The sequence below is a fragment of the Typopeltis vanoorti genome, chromosome 6 (assembly GCF_054136105.1).
Source record: "Typopeltis vanoorti isolate ZY-2024b chromosome 6, IOZ_Tvanoo_1.0, whole genome shotgun sequence".
In the NCBI taxonomy this organism is placed as follows: domain Eukaryota; kingdom Metazoa; phylum Arthropoda; class Arachnida; order Uropygi; family Thelyphonidae; genus Typopeltis; species Typopeltis vanoorti.
In genome coordinates, this window is record NC_143554.1 from 110047944 (window position 1) to 110072269 (window position 24326).

The following is a 24326-nucleotide window of genomic DNA, read 5'->3' on the forward strand; positions in this document are numbered from 1 at the left end:
TCAGCCGAATTGCCCAAAAATACCAACATTGCCCTCTAGGAGGGAACCATCAGGACTTTTAGGAGAAAGAATAGCTTCCTGCTTCTTCCTCATTTACAGTTTGTTGTGCTTGCATGCACGTGTCTCGTTTTTAAGTTCCTGTGAAAATGGCAACGTGACGTTGCCGAAATATTGGAAGTGTATTAAAATTTATTTTAATGTATGTCCTAGTATACGTTGTAATTTCCTTAAGCTATTTAGTAGAAATGCATAACCAACATCTAAACCTTTCCACGAGAATTTGGGTTACTTAGTACCCACCAAAGGACCTGATCAAGCCACATTTGAAGGAGTGATGATATAGGCAGGCACCTAGTGGATAAAGTGATCAAGACCACTTTGAAGTCATGGGATTTCAAAAACTAGGTGATCCTTCAAATCAATCTATTTTCAACACTTGTCTCAAAGGATCATTGTAATTCATCATTAGGATACTAAGTAGTATCCTAGAAAGATTGAGAGACAGGAAAAACCTATCACTGAGCCAAACACCATCTTCTGCAAACATCCAGTAAGAACCACTCATCTCCTGAAGATTCCAAATGAAGTCTTGATCACTGCATTCCACTGGGTGCTTGCCTATAGCATGATACTTACTGATGTGGTCTTTATTGGGAATCTTTAGGAGATGAGTATTTGCTCTAGGAACTGAGTGGTTCGGATCAGTGGTAGACTTTTGCCTGTCACTTAGTTGAGCAACCAACGAATATCCCAATGAGTTTAGTGATCTTTTTGAGTCACTTATTGAGATTTAGAGTGATGTAAAAGATCACTAGTTCTCTCCCCAGTTTTTGGAGAAAGAACTCCCGCACTTAAAACAGACTGGTGAAGTGGTCATGATCACTGCATTCTTTGGATGCTCACCTGTGGAGATGAGAAGTTCTTGCTAACCACCTAGCCTGGTTGGCCGAGTGGTTAGCTTGTCTGCTGTCCAGCCAAAAGGTTGCGGGTTCAAATCCTGCCATGGATGCTTGTGATTGTCTGTGATAATACTAGTGGTGGTGGTGTTGAGTGGTAGATGATGATTGTAGTTGGAGAATTGGGTGGAGACAGAGCTGTAGAGTAGGTGGCCTCCCTTGATGAGTCTTTGGACTCCCTGGAGTTATCATGTTGTAATAATAATAATAATAATAATAATAATAATAATAATCAGTGTGCTGTGCATTATGGGATACTGATGCAAAGTCAGCCCTGTATACAAGTAGTCTAGTTATAAAGATACTTGAAATCCAAAATTTGTTTGCTTACACTTTATTTTAAAATATAATTTACTTTGTAACCAAGTTTAATAACTTTCTGAAGGTCGGGATGGTTTTTAAGATTCAATATTAATTTTAGAAAATAAAATGTGTGTTGCCATTTACCACAGTGGAACATAGTAGCTTTTTTTACGTTTGATTCTGTGCAAGGTGTCCATGGCACACAGTCTCCGAGACCTGAATGACCATAATTGTGGCAATGAATTCTGATGTTCTTCCAGACAAATGTGGGTATATCTTCCAGTTTGACCATAATAAAGCAAGCTGCAAACACACCATTTTTGCTTATGTCAGTAATGTTTGGAAAAATTGAATAAATCAATGTCACAGCCATCCCCATATTTCTACTATTTCGAGCAGTCATAAACAAGCATAACAATCCATTTCAGAACTAGAAACAAACAGCCTGATATTTTTTGTCAAACTCTTGCACAAATACTAGTGTGCACGCTGCACCATCTAGCCCCTCCCTTCTTACTATAAGAAGTCCTACCATATTTTCTCAAGACACCTAGTACTGCTTTGTTGGAGGTCACCCTTCACTATCACAATGATCTCCTGTCTTTACACTGATGTTGAGCACTCTTTCTTCCATTATAACTTCCTTTTCCTCTTCCTGTGCACTTAAACTCAGTGTCTAACAATAGTCTAATACCAAATCCAATCATGTAATCCATCTCTCCCATACAAATCCATGCTTGGATGAAACTCATTACAAACATTATATGTTGCTGACCATTCTTTTAGAGAACTTAGCCTTCACCTTCAGTTAAATTATGCGTGTAAAGGGTTGTAAGTTGGATTTTATCTTTAATATTATTATTATTTTATTATTTAGATGGATTCTCCATGGAGTTAAAAGACTCATTCTGGATGACTCGCACTACCTAGTATATATACAAGTATACTTATTCACTGTTAGGGTGCTCACAATCACCTCTGGCAATCCATTCCACTCATTTACCATTCTTCAAGTAAAGAACCTAGTCTGCACACCCTTACAAACTACACTCTTAGTCAACTTCCAAGTATCATTTGTTTTATCCCTACTCCTCACGTACTGAAACATTTCTTATGTCAATCTTATCAAATCCCTTTAGCAATTTATAAGTTTCTATCATATCTCCTTTCCTCTGCCTATTAGCTAAACTCTGCAACCCACATACCTTCAATCTATCCTCATAGAAAGTATTCCACTGACCTGTCACTCATCTATGAATCTGCTTTCTGATCCCCAAGAAATGCAGGTGACCAAATCTGTGAACAGTAATCAACATGTGGCTGAATCATAGAGGGATAATATAAAGAGAGATAATAACCTTCCTATCTTTACTTCTTAATGTGTTCTTCAACATCGAAGTAATTCTCTGGGCTATTTTATTAATTCTTGCAATATGTTCTCTGAATTTCAGATCTCTATCCACCATCACTCCGAGATCCCTAGCCTTATCAATTTCCTGTAATCTAGTATCATCAAAAATAAGTTTGCACCTGAAAGTATCTTCTTTCAGGTGCAAACTTTCACCCAGGCAACTCGTTGCAAAGGTGGAGAAAGATCTCATCACTCCTATCTCAGTATCTCCCATAATACAAAGCACATCTCCTTGCAGATATGTGTAATGCTATGCATTAAGGCAAGGGCCACTACCCATACCGGTTTCGATCTTTATTGAGGTCTCGTCAGTGGGAGCCAAGCCCAGTAGTGGACACACCAAGGCAAAAGCAATGAGAGGTCATCCCAACCTATAGAAGTTGCCATGTATGCATGTGATGTGATGCACGCATGCATGCATGTCATGAGAGCTTTCTCCACCTTTGCAATGAGTTCCCTGGTGTTGTACTACCTTACCCCAGTCCTGAAGATACTTTCAGGCACAAACTTTGTTTGCTCTTACTTGGATAAAGGATTAAACTAAACTTATTATAATCAAACCAAGTGAAAAATAAATGCTCAACATCTTTCTCTGAATCTGGAGTAATTTAATAATAAGGTTGTACCCCTTTGGCAACTCCTATAGGTTGGGATGACCTCTCATTGCTTCTGCCTTGGTGTCTCCACTACTGGGCCTGGCTCCCACTGACAAGACCTCAATAAAGGTCGAAACCGGTATGGGTAGTGGCCCTTGCCTTAATGCATAGCATTACACATATCTGCAAGGAGATGTGCTTTGCATTATAGGAATTACTGAGATAGGAGTGATGTTAGGTTAGTCCACCTTTGCTATGGGTTGCCTGGTGTTGTACTACCTTACCCCAGTCCTGAAGATACTTTCAGGTGCAAACTTTGTTTGCTCTTACTTGGATAAAGGATTAAACTAAACTTATTATAGTCTAACCAAGTGAAAAATAAAACTTTTAGTATCATCAATATGATACAAGCATGTAATCTTTTCATCCTGAAGTGCATTATCTTACATTTTCCAACATTAAATTGATAACTATTGTACTTTGTCCACACTGCCTATTTATTTAAATCATCCTGCAGGATATTCACTGTTAGGGTGTGGCAGCCCTGCAAGAGGATTTGAATAAATTAGACAGATGGGCAAATGAATGGAGTTATCGGTTCAATGCAGCAAAATGTAAAGTCTTGGGGTTTGGGTTCCATCGATGGGAGGATGCATACTCGATTGGAGGAGCTGTACTGGAGGAAGTAGGGGAGACAAGAGATCTGGGGGTGATGATTGATAGAAAACTGAAATGCAGGGAGCATATTGCAAAGGTGGTGAGGGTAACTCAGAGGATTGCTGCAATACTGAGAAGGACGCTGACCTGCAGAGATAAAAGAGTTATCATTCCATTGTATAAGATCCTGATCAGACCACACTTAGACTATTATTCTCAGATTTGGTCCCCAGGATTTGAAGTGGATAAATTGACTGTGGAAAAGGTACAGAGGCAGATAACAAAGATGGTTTCAGGACTGTACAATATGAGTTATGAGGATCGACTGAAGGAATGTGGGCTGTAGAGTTTGGTGGATAGAAGAAGGAGAGGTGATATGATCAAGACTTTTAAACTGTTGAGAGGCAGTTACAGGGTAGACATTGGAGAGTTCTTTCACTTGGTGGAACAGTGGGAAGGAGCAATGGCAAGGGGGGCCATCCCTGAAAGTTACAAAAGGAGGCTGTGCACAAGAGGGTGAGGAGCGGTTTCTTTGCATAGAGGGTGGTTGAACCTTGGAATGCATTGCCTGAGAGAGTGGTTGGAGTGTGAACGGTCAATGGGTTCAAGGAGTGGAATGATAAACTTTGTGTTTCCTAAAAACGACCTCCCATGACGAGTCTTTTGACTCCATGGAGGCCTAGATAATAATAAAAAAAAATAAAAATAATATGTATATCACCTTTATCAACTTCTTCCCCCCCAGTTTTGCATCATCAGCAAACAACTGAATAGCCCCCCCCCCCCCATCAAATCTTCTGCTATATCATTAATATACATATCGAAGAGTAGTCGTCCTAGCACAGAGCCTGGGGAACACTCCACTAGTCACCCTCAGTTGCCTTGATTCCACTACACCATACACCATTCTCAGATGTCTGTTATTTTTATACCCCCATTGATACTACCAGCCTCATATATTCCCATTTGCTCCATTATATAATAGTTTTCCCATGCAGTATTCTGTCAAATGCCTTTGCAAAGCAGTATCATGGTATAGCCATTTCCTTTATCCAATTCTGCTGTCACCTTATTATAAAATGTGAATAAATTACCGTGAGCAATCATATTCCTATTCACCCATCCTTGAATTTTACTTTTAACTAACTTTTCCAATACTTTAACCACCACTCCAGAGATACTAATTAGTCTGTAATTTGCTACTTCTGTCTTGGAGCTACCTTTATTTATGTAATGAAACTATCTTACCCTATTTCCACTCCCTTGGAAACTTACCAGAGCTGAGACTTAGATTAAACTACTTCATCAGAGGCACTGCCAGTTCTTTTGCATATTATCATAGCACATGGGCTAACATATCATCCAGGCCCACTGCTGTATTCACATTGATATTTTTCAACATACTTCATACTTCAATTCTCACATCAGTCTCTGTCACATGACTACAAAGTTGCCACCTGGATGATATACCCTTGCAAAGTGATCATTTATTAAACAAACTATTTATTCTGCTTCTGTGACTTTCCTACCATCAGCACCGAGTAAAGTTATCATTCCATAATCATTCTTTCTCTTACCTGCTATGCAACAAAAAAATTCTTTTGGATTTACTTTGGCCTGTTTAACTAATTTTCTCTCAAAATCTGCTTTAGCCTTCCTTACCACACTAGTTACCCTTCTTTCTTTTGCTTTATATTGCTCCTAAGCATGCTGATCACCTTTTTGTTTATATTCCTTCCGTAACGTGTTCTTTTTTCTTTTTTTTCAACTCCTGCTTTATATTGCTACTCATGCACTTAATCCATATCAGCATCCTCCTGACTCTGGGTATGCAGTCTGATACTGCCTCACTCAAACAATTCCTCCCATGCACTTATGACATTCATTCCATATAGTTTCTTATGCCATGGCACTGCTCCAAGTTGCCACCTCAGTTTGTCATAATCGCCAGCTTCGTAGTCCCACACATAAACCTTTTCTTGATTGAAAATTCCACATGTTGAGCAACCTCCCAGAATAAGACTCCGTGGTCACTTTCTTTGATCAGAGTTTCTACTGCAGTTATAGATAAATCTTCTGATGCTATTACCAGATCCGACAACTCTCAAATCCCTTAGCTTGATCACACTGGAATATACTGTGATAATATACTGTCATTTCATCACACACTAGCAGAAATTGTTGATTACTGCCAGTGTGTGTGTGTGTTTTGTCAGAAAACAGTGCATTATTAGGTGAGTCTACTTCAAACTGTTAACATTTGACAAAAATTCAAACATTTTTATTTTATTTTATTTACAACATTTTATGATTCATATGCTAGTGACTTCATATTTTGCTAATGTGGTTCACATTAGCAAAATGTGATCATTTGCATCAGCATGGTAGAATAAAAATAGTGAAACAAAATGTTTACTGTATTAAAATGAAAATTGTTTTTAAATATTATTTTGACTACTTACTTCAATGTACTACATGCCTTCTGTGCTCTCCTTTGCATGCTGAAAGATACACTCTTACAAGCTCCCTTTAATGGCATTTTTGGTTGACTCAATGAAACAGATATTTGTTTCTGTGGTCGGCAATATTTATATCCATCCACCTTCCAACTATGACCAAACTCCTGCAGATTGAATTCAACATATTTATTCATGAAATACCGAGATTAAAATATAATAATTAATTTTAATTTTTTTAAAATTTATATTTTAATAAATATAATAAACATTAAAATGATAATAGAAATACATGAACCCTATTTGTTGTCACATTCATACTTTATTATTCATTTTATCCATCGGTATGCATATAATCAAATCCTCTCTGGACAGATTTTATTAGAATCTGTATTCAAGTTTGTTGTGTTATCTCAATTGTGATTTAAAACAGACTCTTTTTTAGTGGCATAATCAAACAAAACAACTTGAAATTATACAAAAGTAGTAAACTGTCTAACATAAGCCAGAATGGTATTAAGTTCAGATGATGCAACAATGAATGAGAATGAGATATGAATGACATGGGAGAATGCAATCATTCTTGATTTTTTCAGATTACTGCCTTACTTAATTTTTTAAGAGTTTTAACTGACATAATGGAAAAAAAAACCACTTGTAATTTGTTTTAGTTCAATGAATGCTTTATTGGAGTATTTCATCCTGGAGAAGTGGATTTTAATACTAGAGGGATGGGAGTAGGCTCAGGGTCTAGAAGCACAAGAAGAGTGTGTTTCAAATATTGAAATACTCTGGAAATATCAATAAAACAATGAGACTGGATGGGATTTTGCCATGGGTTTTGAGACAATGAGCAAAAGAACTGACAGCTCCTATAACTTCGCTTTTTGATGGGAATCTGGCCACGGGAAAGGTGTTCAAGGAGTGATAGTGACACTTCATAGAATGAAGTGTGAAACTATAGACCAGTTTGTATTTCATCAGTAGTTAAGATTTTTCAGAAATCAGTGAGGGATCATTTACAGTACTGGGCAGATGAGAGTAATTTTATGTGTGAGAATCAGCATGGATTTGTCAAGGGGTACATTTGTTTTAGTAATCTGATTGCCTTTTATAATAAAGTAACAAGATAAATTGATGAGGGAAAGGCATATTCTGCCATATTTTTGGATTTTACAAAAACATTCCACAGGATGCCACATCATAAACTGATATTTAAGTTACAGCACATGGGTTTAAATGTCAGGTTAGTGAAATTATTATTATTATTATTATGTGACACCTCCAGGGAGTCCAGACTCATCGAGGGAGAGTGTGCCAACAGTACTGAATGATTGATTCCCTTCCAACTACTAACAAGGGAGTCCAAAGACTCATCGAGGGAGAGTGTGCCAACAGCATTGAACAATTGATTCCCTTCCAATTACCAACCACACTCAAACTTGTTTAACTTTTTATGGATTGGGAATTGGCTGTCTGATAGATATCAGAGAGTTGTGTATGAGGGACTGGTATCAAGGAAGCAGAAAGTTACAAGTAGGGTCCCACAGGACTCAGTACTAGGACCTGTATTGCTTAACCTTTATATCAATGACATTGTCAATAGATTGCAAGGGGGGGGGGATATTCAGTTGTTTACAGATGATATGAAGCTGGGAAGAGTGGGTTATTAGTAATAATGCAGATGCAGCAGCCCTTCAAGAAGATTTGAATAAACTGTAAGATGGGCAAATAAATGGGGTTTCAGTTTAAGTCAGCTAAATCTTTAAGTTTGGGATAGACTGACAGGAGGCTGCATACTCTGTTCTGGAGGAACTGTACTGGAGGAAGTAGGGGAGGCAAGGAATCTGGTGATTGATAGAAACCTGAAATTCAGAGAACATATTGTAAAGATGGTGAAGGTAACTCAGAGGATTGCTGCAATATCGAGGACACTGATCAACAGAAATAAAAGAGTTGTCATTCCATTGTATAAAGCCCTAATCAGATCATACATGGACTACTGTGCTCAAATTTGGTCCCCAGGATTTGAAGGAGATAAATTAGAAAGAGTGCAGAGGCAGATAACAAAAATGATATCAGAACTGTACAAATCATAACTTATTTTTATGGTACTACATCACCAAACCAACTAAATTATTTAAAAAAATGTTAATTAACTGGCTTATATTTTGCTTGATTTGATCAACCAGCATCTTCAGAGCACAAAACAGTTTTTGTGCTCTGAAGATGCACAAAATTTATGTGCTACGTGTAGCACAATACTTATGTGCTACAATTTATGTGCTACGAGCAAGTTGGTCTGGTGTTGTAATGCTGTAGAAATAAGTTATGAATCATGTTCAACACACCTAAGCTTGGCTTGTCTATTAGAGGACTGTACAACATTAGTTATGAGGATAGACTAGGAAATGTGGACTGCAAAATTTGGTAGATAGAAAAAGGATAGGTGATGTGATTGAGACATTTAAACTGTTGAGAGGTAGTTACAGGATTGACACTGGAGAGTTCTTTCAATTGGTGGAATGGGGGGGGGGGGAGCAAAGATATCTTTGGAAATTCTGAAAGGAAGTCATGAGCAATAGGATGAGGAGTAGTTTCTTTGCATGGTGGGTGGTTGAACTATGGAATGCATTGCTTGATAGGCTGGTGAGAGTACAAACAGTGAATAAATTCAAAGAATGGCATGATAGACTTTGTGTTTTCTAGGGTGGGCTTCCCATAACAAGTCTTGTGATTCTATGGAGATCCTGAATCATAATAATAGTAATATTATTATTGTTATTTATTAATCCCAAATGTGTTTCTTCTTCTTCTAAACAACAATATGAAAATTAATTATGCAGATTTTGAGTTCTGAATTCAGAAATAAATGACTGTGTAGTATAATATGGGAGCTGTACTGCAAAAAGGAGAGAAAAAGGTAAGGAATCTTGGGATTACAGTAGACTGGGTTAAACAAATAAATAAATATTAAATCGTTTGGTTTAGTTTGGTTAACTGTGTGGATTCAGTTGGTTTACCTGATGAAAATCTCTGCCACCTCCATAAGAGAGCAGAAATGACAAAAGCAACACTGGGTAGTGTTGGGCTCAATGTGGTAATGATATGATTTAGCCCTCTAGTTAGAAAGACCTTGGTTTGTTACATATAAGATTCAAACAACGTTTTATAATTTTTTTTTTTCATTTGCAGGTGACTTAGCTGGTCTCACATGGAGGTAGCAGTGTTTTCATCCTTGGAATTCACATTTTTTATTCTTTAAAACAGGCAAATTGGCCAGAAGAATACATGCAATTAACAGATATAATACACTGGCTTTATAGCCTTAGCTGTTTCAGCCATAATTTCAAACAATTAGGATTAGCTGGCCTCACTGATATTGATACTCACTGATACACCTTTGCTGTGGTGTCAGCAAGGGCTGTGAGTTTGAACCCCTCTGTGGCATTCTGTAAAAGCCTTAAGACGATATATGATTTACATTGTCCAGTGTGATACTACTACCACCTATACTGAAGGCCTGAAATTGCATTAAAAAAAAAAGTTTACTTTCATAAAGGAAAGCTGCTATTTGACATATCCATGGTACAAATGTAATGTACTATGTTTTCACCTTCTTTGGATGAGATTATCATAAAAATTTTAAAATATTAAAAAACTACAACAGAGGATTACCATGTTGGTATTGATAAATAGATAAGGAAGCAATTGTTCCAATATAATGCTTGGTCTTGCTACATATCTAGAATATGTATACAGATTTAGTTGCCTGAATGTTAAGATGAGGAAGGTGAAGCTCTGGCAATGGTAAATAAAAAAGGATGAATTTGAGGTGAGGTATAGAATAATGAGGTGCAGAAAAACATAAATAGCAAGCAGGGTTATGGAATGTCACTTATGAAGATGACTTCTTTTGAGAGTTAATCTGCAGAGTCATGCAGATAGAAAGAGAATAATGTAGCATGACTGAGATATGTTTTTGAAAGCAGCTTATCGAGTACATATCAAAGACATTTTTAAAGTGCAAAAAGAGGACAAAAGAGCTATCCCTGCAAACTATACAGATGCAATAGGTAAGACAGGAATAGATTTTTTGCATAACACTTGATGGGGGTGGTGAAATGCATGGTCAGAAAGGATGGAAAGTACATAGACTGGGAATATATTTAAAGTATACTGTCTGACAGATGAAATGACCATTACAGTAGATCACAACTATGAGTTTATGATTCCAGAAATTGTGTTTGAAGGTAACAGTAATAAGCAAGGTAAATACAGTAAGTTTGCCTGAGATCTTACTCATTTTTGCTGAATGGGCATGCATGTGAGAAAGAAATAAGAATTTGAAGTTGAATTTTTGTCTGCTTTTTGTGAAGAAGGATGTGATATTTTGCTGATCTAACATAGATAATTATTCTAAATATTAAACCTTGTCAGGTAGTCTTAAAATGTTGTAGGATATCTAAATCTGCATTAGTAATGAAGGCATCTATACATGAGATAAGTAATACTATAAAAATATGAATTAGAATACAGCCTGTATATATTGAACAGTGTTTGCTACATAACATTAAATGTGCAAGTGGAAGAACAGTGGATTAATACAATACGAGTGCCAGGCAACTATTATACTGCATCCCTGTCTGTAATTCAAGGCTTTTTTTTTTTTTTTTTTTGGTACTTCCCCTCATGTAGTGGCACTATTTTCCCTTTTTCCATTCCTCAGTCTTTTTCTTTTGCAAAAGTTACTCATTCAGTAACTTTTTTTTATGTCAATCTCTTTCCCCCCAACAATGGGTTGCAAAACCCATAGCACATTAATGTCATGTGTGAGCAAGTAGTCAACAAGAAAGAATATATAGATATACTTTTTTGAAGTACTGAAGGTTGTAGTCCTTATGGAAAAAACTGTGTAGTAAGATTGCCAAGTCACAGAGGTAGAAAGAAGAGGATAAGAAGTTGGTTCAGTATATTTGCAACTGGACACTAAATGAATGTTGACCAGTAGCTGCTCATATGTTTATGGACTTCAAAGAAAATGGAGGAATGGTGTCACCCAGTTTGACAGAATAGTGTTTATGAAAATACCTGTAGAAGAATAGAAGAGAAACAGTATGTCTATGAGTGGGTGGTGTGAGTCTGTGGGGTACACCAATTAACCGTATAGCCCTCTTTAGAGAGTTATTTTGGTGACCCATTCATATGTGAGAGCAATGTTCTAAGATAGGATGAACACAGGTGAGAAATAATATCTTGAATGGAAATGCACACCTAGTTTTTTTGGATACAGAATAGGTAAGATGAAGAGCAGTCGTTCTTGCATGAAATAAGATAAGATTGTGTTTTAGTTGCATAAAAGTTGACAAGGTTGTCCTCATTCAACAATATATCAAGAAGATCAGTGCTTGGGGCAGTGATTATGAAAACCTTGTAGCTTGAAACTTATGGGCTGTTGAATGAAAAAGATGAATGGAGTGTACTGTCATCAGCAAAACTGCTGATAGTAACAATATGGCATCCAGTGATGTGAAATGTGAATAACTAACTATTGCAGTCTATGATAAAAGTAGAACATATATCCAGTGGCTCAAGTTACAAACTCTAGCTTTACACTCTGCCTAGACTACAGCCCAAAAAAGTTATCAATCCAAATCAGACTTCATAATGGCCAAATTTAATAAGCATGATTCTTGTTCAATGCAATTGAGCCTTCTGGTCCCTTGCTAAGGCTGTTAGCGTAACTTCTGTCCTTATTTGTGTTTACCTTTCTCACATCCTAACAGTATTGTGGTAACATTACCCAAAGATAAGGCAAAACCTCTTGCATCAGTCTTTTCCACCAACTCTTGTATAAAAGACCAAGGCAAATTGCCTCCTGTGATACTATAAACTACTCACCACATGCCTACTCTAAGCTTTTGACAGAAGGACATCACCAAAATTCTTATTAGTCTTGATACTAATATAATAATAATAATAATAATAATAATATGTCTTCAGGTCTAGATGGCATCCTCCAGTTGTGCTCAAAAACTTATGCCCCATAATTAACACTCATACTGTATCGCCTATATAAGCTGTCATATTCATCTAGAATGTATCACATGGAAGCAAGCCTTTACCTAGTCTGTACGTAAAAAGGGAGATAAAAGGTGGCCATCACATACTGTCTTCCCAATACATTCACCTCAATACTCTCAAAAGTGATGAGGTCATCAACAATCAGCTTCTTCTCTCACCAAGCTAACATCTCAATAAATATTAATATTTATGGCTATTTTGCCTATTTTCTTAAGGAGTACCCCTTGTATTATGTCATTGGGTTTTTTTTACTCCAATTTATTTAAGACATTGATGATATTTTAAAGACATAGATAAACGAAAAATATGGAAGGAATAATTTTTGACATACTTTTGTGGAATGCATGAACTTATCTTCTTTTGGAGTAGCATCAAGAGTATAACAATAAAAATTATATGACTGAACTGAAATATAACTGAAAGGAAGGGGGGGGGCAGAAAATGTGAATATAGGAATATATGGGAACTAAAAATGTGGAAAATCAAAGATATGCGAATTAGAAGCCGAATTATCAAGGATGGACAATAAAATTTTATTTAGAAAAAGGAGAAAGATAAAATATAATGAATGAAGATTAGAGGTGGGAGTTACAGGGTGTGAGCCATTTCAACTGAGTGTTGTCTTCGGAACTCATGGACAAAGAGGAGACTATGCCATGTTGGCTTAGTGTTTTTGTGTCAGGTTTATCTGTGTTGCTTTCTATTGGTGGGAATTTGCCTATTTTCTTAAGGAGTACCCCTTGTATTATGTAATTGGCTTTTCTACTCCAATTTACTTAGGACATTAATGATATTTTTAAAGACATAGATAAATGAACAATACACACAAAACAACTGCCTGGCTACACTATGCAGATGATGTGTTTGATTAAGTTCATGGCCTATACATCACATACAATTTTGGTGGATTAAACAGCCAATATCCAAAAATTCATTTCACTATAGAAAAAGAAACAACTGTCTTCCTTTACTTGACTAGTCTCATGATCACTAAATGGCTCATGATCCCTTGCTGTTTATATGAAACCTGACAAACTGGAAAGTATTTACATAAGCAATCACACCTCATCCATTCCAACATTATAGCATTCTCAAAACACAGAGACACATGTGCACAGCAGGACTGTTTGTTATAATGACACTGCACTTGTCACATATTCAGTTATCTTCACATTTGTATAGCAAATCAGAACAACCATGCTCTGGATTTTAATCCTTTACAGTATTAAATGAAAGATTACAACTATACTGTAGAGAATCACAGCAAGTATGTTGTTTACGCCATGAAGAACTCTTATGAATGTGTCTATGACCGTGATCAACAAGCACAAGAGGACTAGTTTTGTTTGGAGAGTAGTGAATGAGTGAATATATTGTTAGAAATAATGGTCAGTGTAGAGCTCCCCATGATGAGTTTTTGCATTCCATGGAGATATCATGTAACAATGATAATAATAATAAGAGCCACACTAATAAAGTATACATAGCACTCCATATCTGCATCTCAAACTGTGAAACTTAATTGTTAGCCTTACTTAGCTGCCCAACTTTTACCAACTTTTCCATATCAAAAAGTGATATACGAGGGATGTCAGTCTGCAAGATTTAGGGTAACCAGCGGTGTACCACAAGCACCAGTGATTGGTCCACTGTTATTCAATCTGTACATTAATCATACTGGGCAGGATTTAACAAGTGACATACAGCTGTTTGCTGATAATGCAAAGATAGGTAGGGTAATTAGGAATACTGCTGATAAGCAGTACTTGCAGAATGATTTGAATAAGCTGGAATTTGGGGCATGGGAAAATGGATGTCAGTTCAATGTCAGTAAATGTAAAGTCATTCATTTTGGCACGATTAGATATCCAATGTCATATTATATTGGTGGAATTATGCTAGAAGAAACTGATGAGGCTAGGGATCTTGGAGTGTTAATAGAGACAGGAAGTTGAAGAGGCCATGTGGCAAAGGTTGCAAATACAACTCAAAAGATAATTGCAATGCTGAAACGAACGTTCACATGTAAAGATTAAGGATGTTATTTTGCCTCTTTACAAGGCCGTGATAAGACCTCACTTGGATTACTGTACACAGGTCTGGTCTCCTGGTTTCCATTGTGATTCTGATATATTGGAGAGAATACAAAGGAGAGTGTTAAAATGATATCAGGATTGTGAAATACTGATTATGAAGACAGATTGAGAATTTGTAGACTGCAGATACTAGCAAACAGGAAAAAGAGGGGTGATATGATTGAGACTTACAAACTTCTGAAAGGGTCATACAGGATTTCAATTGATGGAATTTTTCAATTTACAGAGGGGGTGGGAAAAGGACGAGAGGGCATCCTTGAAAGCTGAGAATGAAGGCCGCCAAGAAGGGTGTGAGGGCTAGATTTTTCTCTCAGAGGGTGGTGCATGATTGGAATGGATTGCCTTTGGATGTTGTGATTGCAAGCAGTGTGAATGTATTCAAGAATAAGTATGATAGCTGATGCATGTAGTATGTGGCCTCCCTTGATGAGTCCCTGACTCCCTGGAGGTCTCTCTTAATAATAGTCGGCATCATATATGGGGGGGGGGGGACCGCAAGGTTCTGATAAACACCTAGAACAAAATGATATTAAAGCAATTAATATAACAATTTGATGAAACGTGGAACACCCACGTTTCATCAAATTGTAAGACTTTATTCTTTTTCTTTTATGATATATAAGAAGACATGTCAGTGGTTTTGAAGAAATGCAAAGACACAGAGGTACTAGCTTTCATCAAGTTTTTTGTGCCACAAGAAAAATCCACGACTTAGATTCACCAAACTTTGTGAGAGATTTTAGGGGACTGTGCCCGAGCATATCCAATGGTTGTCAGATGGGTGGCCAAGTTTAAAACTCGGCATCCTGAGTCAACAGATGTTCCCAGGTTAGGAAGACCTTCCACAGCAATCCCATCTGAATACATCGATGGAGTGCATGCCATAATCCTTGATAATAGACGAATACCAGTCAAAAACATTGCAGACTCTGGGGATATCCAGGGAATGAGTTGGGGCCATTAACCATCAACATTTGGACATGCAGAAGATCTCAGCGAAGTAGGTCCCCAAATGCTTGAATGTTGTCATCTCAAGGGATTTTGGCTCATTTTGATAAATCAGTTGCAATTTTTTTGGCTTGTATTGTGACTGTTGATGAAACATTGCTTCATCACTATGACCCAGAGACTAAACAATAATCAGTGGAGTGGAGACACAAAGGTTATACACAGCCCAAGAAGTTCTGAACAGAAAAGTCAGCAGGGAAGGTTCTTGCCATTGTCTTTTGGGATATGGATGGTGTAATCCTTACCAAGTACCTCAAAAAAAAAAAAAAGAAAAAAAAGGTGAAACTGTTACAAGTAGCAGTTTATTCAACAGCAACTGAATATTTCCCATCAAATCACTGATGTAGAAATTAAATATTAAACAACAGAGGACCAAATGCTGTGCCCTGTGGTACACTATTAGTCACCTGCCTTCTTCTGGACTCAACTCATCCATAAACCACTATCTTTTCATCATCCACCCCCTCTATTCCAAATCACTCTATTTATAAAGATCCATTCCCATTTCCTCCAAATTATGCAACAGAGTTCTACGTGGAATCCTGTCAAATGCCTTTGCAAAGTCAAGCAGTATCGCTGAGTGGCCATTTTCCTTATCCAACTCCATTGTCACTTTATTATAAAAAAAAGTAAGAAAATTACTAAGGCAAATTACAATGGCTACAGCCCATATAACATAGATAAAATATTACATGCACCCCCCCCCCCCCCCCCCCGATCCCTCCTATGGCCAGCACACAGGATCACAGCAAAACCATTTCCATCCTGTATGTTATGGGCACATTAGAAAATTAGCCAAAGTTCTCTGAAAATATGATCATACCACTTTCAAACCTTTCATATAGCTAGCTACCTTCATATGTTCTAAAGAGTGATTAGATCCTCTTAAACATTCTGGAGTATATAAAGTTCCTTGTGCCTGCAGTTTAGCCTGCTTTGAACAGACTGGCAGATCAGTTAACATTCACCTTGAAGAACACACGGAAATTACATCTGAAATCATCTGTATGGCAAGTCGGAAAGTGGATACACCCCCCCCCCCCTTCACATAGGATCAGATGGAACAAAAACATATATTAGATAGAAGTTATTACAGGTTTGAGTGGCTATTCTTAGAATCAGCATCAGTTATGAAGCACTCTCCCAACCTCATCAAGCATGTTGCCTTATTATTATTATTATTATTATTCAGGCCTCCATGGAGTCAAAAGACTCATCGTGGGAGGTCCTTTCTAAGTAACACAAGTCTATCAAGACTCATCGATGCAGATCCCTCTAGGAAACACAAAGTCTATTATACCACTCCTTAAATGCATTGACTGTTCGCGATCTCACCACTCCATCAGGCAATGCATTCCATGGTTCAACCACCCTCCATGCAAAGAAACTACTCCTCACCCTCTTTCTCACAGTTTCCTTTCGTAACTTCCTGGGATGGCCACTTGTCATGACTCCTTCCTGCTGTCCAACCAAGCGAAGGAACTCCACAGTGTCAACCCTGTAATCAACTCTCAACAGTTTAAAAGTCTCTATCATATCGCCTCTCCTTCTTCTATCCACCAAACTCTGCAGTCCACACTCTCTCAGCCGATCCTCATAACTAACATTGTACAGTCCTGACACCATCTTTGTTATCAGCCTTTGTACCCTTTCCACAGTTAATTTATCCCCTTCAAATCCTGGGGACCAGATCTGAGACGGAATGATAACCATTTTATCTCTGCAGGTCAGTGTCCTCATTATTGCAGCAATCCTCTGTGTTACCTTCACTATCTTTAAATTTCAGTTCTCTATCAATCATCAACCCCAGATCTCTTGTCTTCCCTACTTCCACCAGTTTAACTCCTCCCATAGAGTATGCAGCGTCCCACCCATCGATGTGTCCCAAACCTCAAGACCTTACATTTTGCTGCATTAAACTGATACCCCCATTCATTTCCCCATCTGTCTAGCTTATTCAAATCCTCTTGCAGGGCTACCACATCTGCACTATTACTAATAACCCTTCCCAACTTCGCAAACAACTGAATATCCCCTTGCAATGCACGGACAATGTCATTGATATAAAGGTTAAACAATATGGGTCCCAGCACTGAGCCCTGTGAAACACCACTTGTAACCTTCTGCCTCTTTGATACCGCTCCACCATACACAACTCTCTGATACCTATCAGACAGCCAATCCTGAATCCCGTTGACCAATCTGACATCCAGACCCATGTGCTGCAACTTGAATATCAGCTTATCATGTGGCACCCTGTCAAATGCCTTTGCTAAGTCTAAGAAAATGGCAGTATATGCCTTTCCCTCATCTAATGCTCTTGTAACTTTATCATAAAAGATTAGCATATTGCTAAAACAAGAGCGTCCCTTCACAAATCCATGTTGACTCTCACAGATAACATTACCCTCATCTGCCCAATGCTCTATACAGTCCTTCACTACTTTCTCCAAGATCTTACTAACTACTGATGACACACAAACTGGCCTATAATTAGACACTTCTAGTCTGCTGCTGCCCTTATGCAATGGCACTATCTTACCTTCCTTACATTCCATGGGCATCTTTCCCGCAGGCAGACCTTCATTGAAAAGACAGGTCAAAGGCACTGTCAGTTCATTAAAACATCCTCTCAAAACTCATGGTGAAATACCATCCAGTCCCACCGCTTTACTAACATCCAGAGTACTCAGTATGTGGAACACACTTGCCTCCTGCACCTCTAAACCTCGAACCTGCCCTATCCCTCTAGTATTAAAATTGATTCCTCCAGAATGAAATACTCTAATAAAGTGTTCATTGAACAATTCCACTATGTTCTCTGCATCAGTCACTCTATTCCCATTTTTATCCCACAATGTCATTCTTCCACAGTCATTTCTCCTCCTACTGGCCACATAGCTAAAAAATTTCCTAGGATTTTCCTTGGATCTAAGAGCCAATCTTTTCTCATATTCCAGTTTTGCCTTACTTACCATACTAGTCACTCTCCTGGCCTGTGTCTTATATTTTTCATGCATCTTCTCTTCACCTGTCTCCTTATATCTCTTCCATAGCCTCTTTTTCACATGCAGTTCCTGTTTAATATTGTTTGTCATCTACTTGACTCCAAATTGTGTCCTCTTCTTCACTCATGGAATACAGCTTACCATTGCTGCTAACAAATATTCCTTCACAATTTCCCAAGCACTAATGATATCCCGGCCTTGCAATTCCTCCCTCCACGAAACTTCAAGTTGATGTCTAAGACTATTATAATCACCTGCTTTATAATTCCACATACGTTCTCGTCACTTTGATACTCCTGCATGTATATTATTTTTCCAAGTCAAAACCATATGGTCATGCTCTCCAACTGGTGGGAGAGATGTCATCTCAGTTATTATCAACTCTTCTGATGCTATAACCAAATCCAAAACTCTTGAACTGCTTGTTCCCTCTGTTACATGTTGCCTAAGACATTTGTCCCTCAAGAATTCTAGAAATTCCATTCCCTTATTGCTACATTCATCTTCCTCTCCCCCAACTTATACTGCTGTAGTTAAAATCTCCCATAACAATCATTCTTCTTGCACTTGCCATGCCCAACTGTCTAAACATATCGTGGTCCCCACCTTCTGTGCTCCTTGGTCTGTAGCAACACCCCACTAAGTATCCTGTCTTGCCCACCTCCACCTCACACCATATGCTTTCAAAATCATTAGTGTCACAGCTTTCCAAAGCTTCCACTCTTAAAGGGCATAGGTCGTCACTTATCATAAGCAGTAGTCCACCACCACGCTTTCCCTTCCTATCCTGCCGAAAAATGCTGTACCTAGCTACTTCCATTCCTGTTCATATATCCTCTTTTGTCAACCACGTCTCGGTGATCCCAATATTTTTTGGCTAGGTTGATGCTATCAGTGCCACCAATTCCTCTCCCTTGTTCCGAATACTCCTAGCATTAGCATAAAGCATAAAAATGCCACTGTTTCTATACCCAGCATTATCCCGTCTAGACTCCACTGGGTTCAGCATTACCTGATGTCGTCCCCCTTCTCCCAAGTACCCATTCCCACAAGATGCTACCATCCACACTGGGACACACTGACTCGTTCAGAACAGCAATCTCTCCAGATGCCTATGTCCTTCCTCATTCAAATGCAAGCAGTCTCTCGCATACAATTCCTCTCTGCCCTCAAACGCACTCCAAGCATCCACATATTCCAACCCTTTCTTCTGACACATTCTCGCTATTATGCCATTCAGTATCACTGCTCTTCTGCTCAGCTCGTCATTATCATACCTAGGCAACACACACACACACACTATCTTTCCTCTCTGTGTCTTCTTTCATACCACCTCAAGCAAGAATCTCATATCTCTCGCTGCCCTATTTACACCACCACTCAAGTCATTTGTTCCCACCATCACAATCATCTCATCCACTCTTTCACCTCTCTTAACTGCCAAAGCCTCACACATCTTATCTTGAACACCACAAATCATTGAGTCCCCATACATTGCACCTTTTACCACCCTATTCCTCGATTGCTCACATGCATCCCTCACTCTTTCTCCTGTAACAGTTTCTTTCTGTGCTCCCCTACTTACCTGCCTTCTGGGAGACTGTCATTTTAAGACCTAACAGCTCGACTTCTCTAAATAAACTTTGTAGAACTGACCCATAGATGCACCATGTAAGGACATTAATTGTCAGTTACAATTTAGACTGTTTTCACAGTTACTTAGTTTAGGGTGGTATACCTGTCACAATTGTCATTGTGCTCTGATGAAGCCGGGTAAAAATCCAGTGAACTATTAGTAAGTTTAATAAAGAATATATTTTTTACTCTTGGTATTATGAAGAACAAATGACACTTAAGCCTTTCTTTAGATACATTATTCTCTGTCTACTGAATTTCACTAATTCTGATAATTTTTGACCAAGTTTAATAGATGCCCAAAACTCTTTGCCCTTATTCTTCTAGCATTCATATACATGAATTGCAATAGTGACTGAGACCTGAGGAAGTACATAATTTTTTTAATCTTATTTCTCATTTTCACATCCACTCTCCTCAAGGATGCCTATACATGCTCATCTGCATTCCCCCCCAACTCCCAAAAAGCTCTGGCTTCCCGAATTTTGCACATCTCTCACTGAGCAATACTTTCTGCAGCAGTTAACTCTAAATTCTTCAAAGTTCAATCCATTGTGCAGAAGTCTCTGTGTCCATAAAATTTACGCTATACATCAACAAACTGTACTCATTTCCTCCAAACAACCAATATATTGACTCATTTTCAGTCATGCCATTCTTCTCTCATTTCCATCATACTGTGGCAACAAATTTATGATCTTTACTCTCTTACTCTATTTTTTTTTCAGTAACTTTTTTTTTTTCATGTCTTCTATCATTACTTCATACTTGTCACCTTTCATTCATTTATGCCATAAACATCAACTCTTTCATTTTCAATCTTTGCTTTCTAAGAGTGTTACTATTAAGGAGAATCATCCTTAATCTTCACACAGGAAAAATATTATTTCATCATGCTCTCCTTAAGCACATCTTATCATGGAATCAGCATACAATACCCCATCATTATTCTCACATTCTTTCAAAATCTCTCTTCTCTTTCTTCTCATTTCTATGCTATACTACACCCATGTTTCTCCAGTTGCTCAAGCTCATTCTTTTTCCTGTGAAGCACTGTATAAGTGTGCCGTTTTTTTCTTATTACAGTCATCTGATCATCGTCCTGATCTTTCACCACTTCATTCATGCTATTGTCCATATTTTTTTCCCCTTTTACTTCTGAAACTGCATTCCCATCTACACTTTCTACAACACTCACACTTTTGTGCCTTTTCTTATCACTTGTCAAAACTTCCTGAAATGCCTTTCCCTTTCCTCACGGTCCTAGTCATAAGCATAAGTTTCCATGTGTTCAGTAGTGTTTTCCCTCACAAAAAAACAGAAAAAAAAATATAAATCAGTTCTTTCATAAATCTCATGGGTGATAAAGAAATGACATTCTGGAGAATTTTTTTTTTTAAAAAAAAAAGCTCATTTGTAGTATCCTTTAGAAAAAATTAAATAGCTATTTTTCGAAAAATGTTTTTCTTCAAAAAAAAAAGTTTTTTACAAGTTCTTGAGAACTTCAACTTATAGGCTTTTCTTTTGATTATAATGGAAAAGGAGCTGTTTGTATGTGCAAGGGTTATTTTATTGTACATTGTGTATGAAAAGCCAAAACATCTGGCAGGCTATGCAGCTGTTTGGCAAGAATGCCATAATTTTTTTATGTGTCAATTTAAGTAAAGCACAGTATAGGCATTTTGAACTCATGGTAGGCATACAGGTCTGTATATATTCCCTACTAAGAATCATGGCAACAAAGCATCATAACAGTAAAAGGCCATATTATTTAAAATTTAAAGAACATCATGACCTTTAGGTCTATGAAATGTATAACCAAGTTCTTGAGAGAATAACTTCAGTTTGCTTATGATGAAATGTGCTATTTAATATACGTTGAGTAGAGCATTTTTTTAAATTGAATGTTGTGTATGAAAGATCAAAATATTAAGCAGGTACTTTAGTTTACTACAATGCAGATAAATAGAAATATTTGGCAAGAGAGCCCAGAATAATCATTTTACCACAGCTCACTCAAGAAAACTGCATTATAGATACTTTAGGCTATTGGTAAATGGTAAGTATATCTGTACCTCTCTCTATATTCCCTGAACCAGAATATACACTACACAATAAAATATTCACTGTGTTTGTACAACGCATGGCTTGATAAGCAGAATTACTGATACCAAAATTATATATTTTGTGAGTTACCAGAGATGGAGTTCTTCCCTCAAAGATGCAAAAACTTACTAAACTTAACGACTTTCAATAAATCTCCATGTGTTGTGACAGATCCATCAAAATGATGTCAAGTTTGATGAATTTTTCTTGTAGGACAGATTGCAGATTTGTGGATTGCAAAAATTAGTTAATAGGATGGAGAGAGAGAGAGAGAGGAGATATTGCAGAAAACATATAAGCTGCTAAAGGAGTTTCGTAGACAAGATCAGGGGAAATTTTTAGTGCATATAGAAGGCAGAAAGAAAAACAATCACCTCTGGAAGTTGAGTAAATGTACAATTAGCAAGACTGTTAAGGGTTTTTGACAGTATCTTCATATTGTAACTTTTTTTATAATGGAGTGACAGCTGAGTTGGGTAAAGGAAATGGTCAAATGAATACTGTTGGACTTAGCAAAGTCATTCAATGGGATACCATACTGTACGGAATTCATCTAATGAATTCCGTACAGTATTGAAGCATATGGGGATGGATTAAGTCTCAACTCTGGTCCCAAGAAGGTGAAAAGAGGGGAAAATAGTTCATCGCATAAAGGAGGCTCCAAGACTGATGTAGCAAATTACCGACTGATCAGCATATCAGTTATTGTCAAGGTATTGGAGAAGTTGGTCAATAACAAAATACAGGAATGGATAGATGGAAATGGGATACTGTATGGGGGGGCATGGTTTTGTGAAGGGTAGGTCATGCCTCAGTAACTTGCTCACATTTTATAATATAGTGAAAGCTGAGTTGAATAAAGGAAATGGGTTTACAGTGATACTACTGGACTTTTGCAAGGGCCTTTGACAGGGTACCATATGGAATTCTAATCAGTAAACTGGAACACATGGGGATAGATATAGGGTTAGTGAGATGGATAGGAGAGTGGTTGATGGAGAGATATCAGAGAGTAATTATTCAGGAGTAGAGTCCAAAAGAAGGCCTGTGACTAGTGGTGTGCAATAGGGTTTTGTTCTTGGACTGCTACTCTTTAATTTGTTCATTAACAACATAGGAAAGGATCTGAGGAGGAACTGTTCAGTTGTTTGCTGATGATGCAAAGTTGGGTGGAGCAACAGTTAATGCAAAGGATGTCAAAGTTTGTAGGATGATCTGGAAAGACTGGCCAAAGGAGAAAGAATGGAAGTCAGTTTAATGTGGCAAAATGTAAGGTTATGCATTTTGGAGTGAAAAGATTATCAGCTGTATACCACATTGGCTGAACTATACTCAAGGAAAATGACAAAACCAGACTTGGGAGTGTTAGTGGATATGGAGTTAAAGTTTAGGGGAGCACTGAGCAAAAATGGTTAAAGAAGCTCATCAGATCACTTGACTACTGCATGCAGATCTGGGTGCCAGAGTTTCTTGGTGATGATGAGGAGGAGGTGGATAGGATCGAGGGACAAGTGACCAAGATGGTAGCATTTCTGTGGAATGAACCTTATGAGAACAGGTTGAAGATTTGGGTTATAAAAATTGGTTGATAGGTGGAAAAGAGGGGGGGGGTGATACGATTGAGATGTACAAATTACTGAAGAGTTTTTACAGGATTAATTCAGAGGAAATTTTTCAGAACAGGTCTGGTGGTGGAACTACGGGCCATCCATGGAAACTGAGTCAAGGTGTAGTTAGAAAGAGTGTTAGAAGTAGGTTTTTTTGCTTGGAGAATGAGTGGAATTGTGGAGTGGAATGAGTGGTTGCCATGACTGTGAATAAGTTCAAAGCAAAGTATGATAGATACTGTGCAAATGTTGGATAGTTTTTAACATGATGTTTAGGGCCTCCCTCAATGAGTCTGAGGACTCTCCTTGGAGTTGCCCATAATAATAATATAAAGCTGATGATGTGGATATCAGGATAGCTGATGGACAGATACCAAAGAGTAGTATGTGGAGGAGTAGAATC

General features: G+C 37.8%; 1 protein-coding gene across 1 annotated transcript in view; it reads right to left on the minus strand.

The window, feature by feature from the left end:
* The window catches only part of LOC150105803 (sushi, von Willebrand factor type A, EGF and pentraxin domain-containing protein 1-like), a 358579-nt gene that overhangs the window by 15978 nt on the left and 318275 nt on the right, over positions 1-24326 (minus strand). Inside the window, exon 32 of the mRNA XM_090394354.1 lies at positions 6386-6546. Within this exon, the coding sequence (XP_090250480.1) occupies positions 6386-6546 (161 nt within the window). The remainder of the gene's footprint in view (positions 1-6385; positions 6547-24326) is intronic.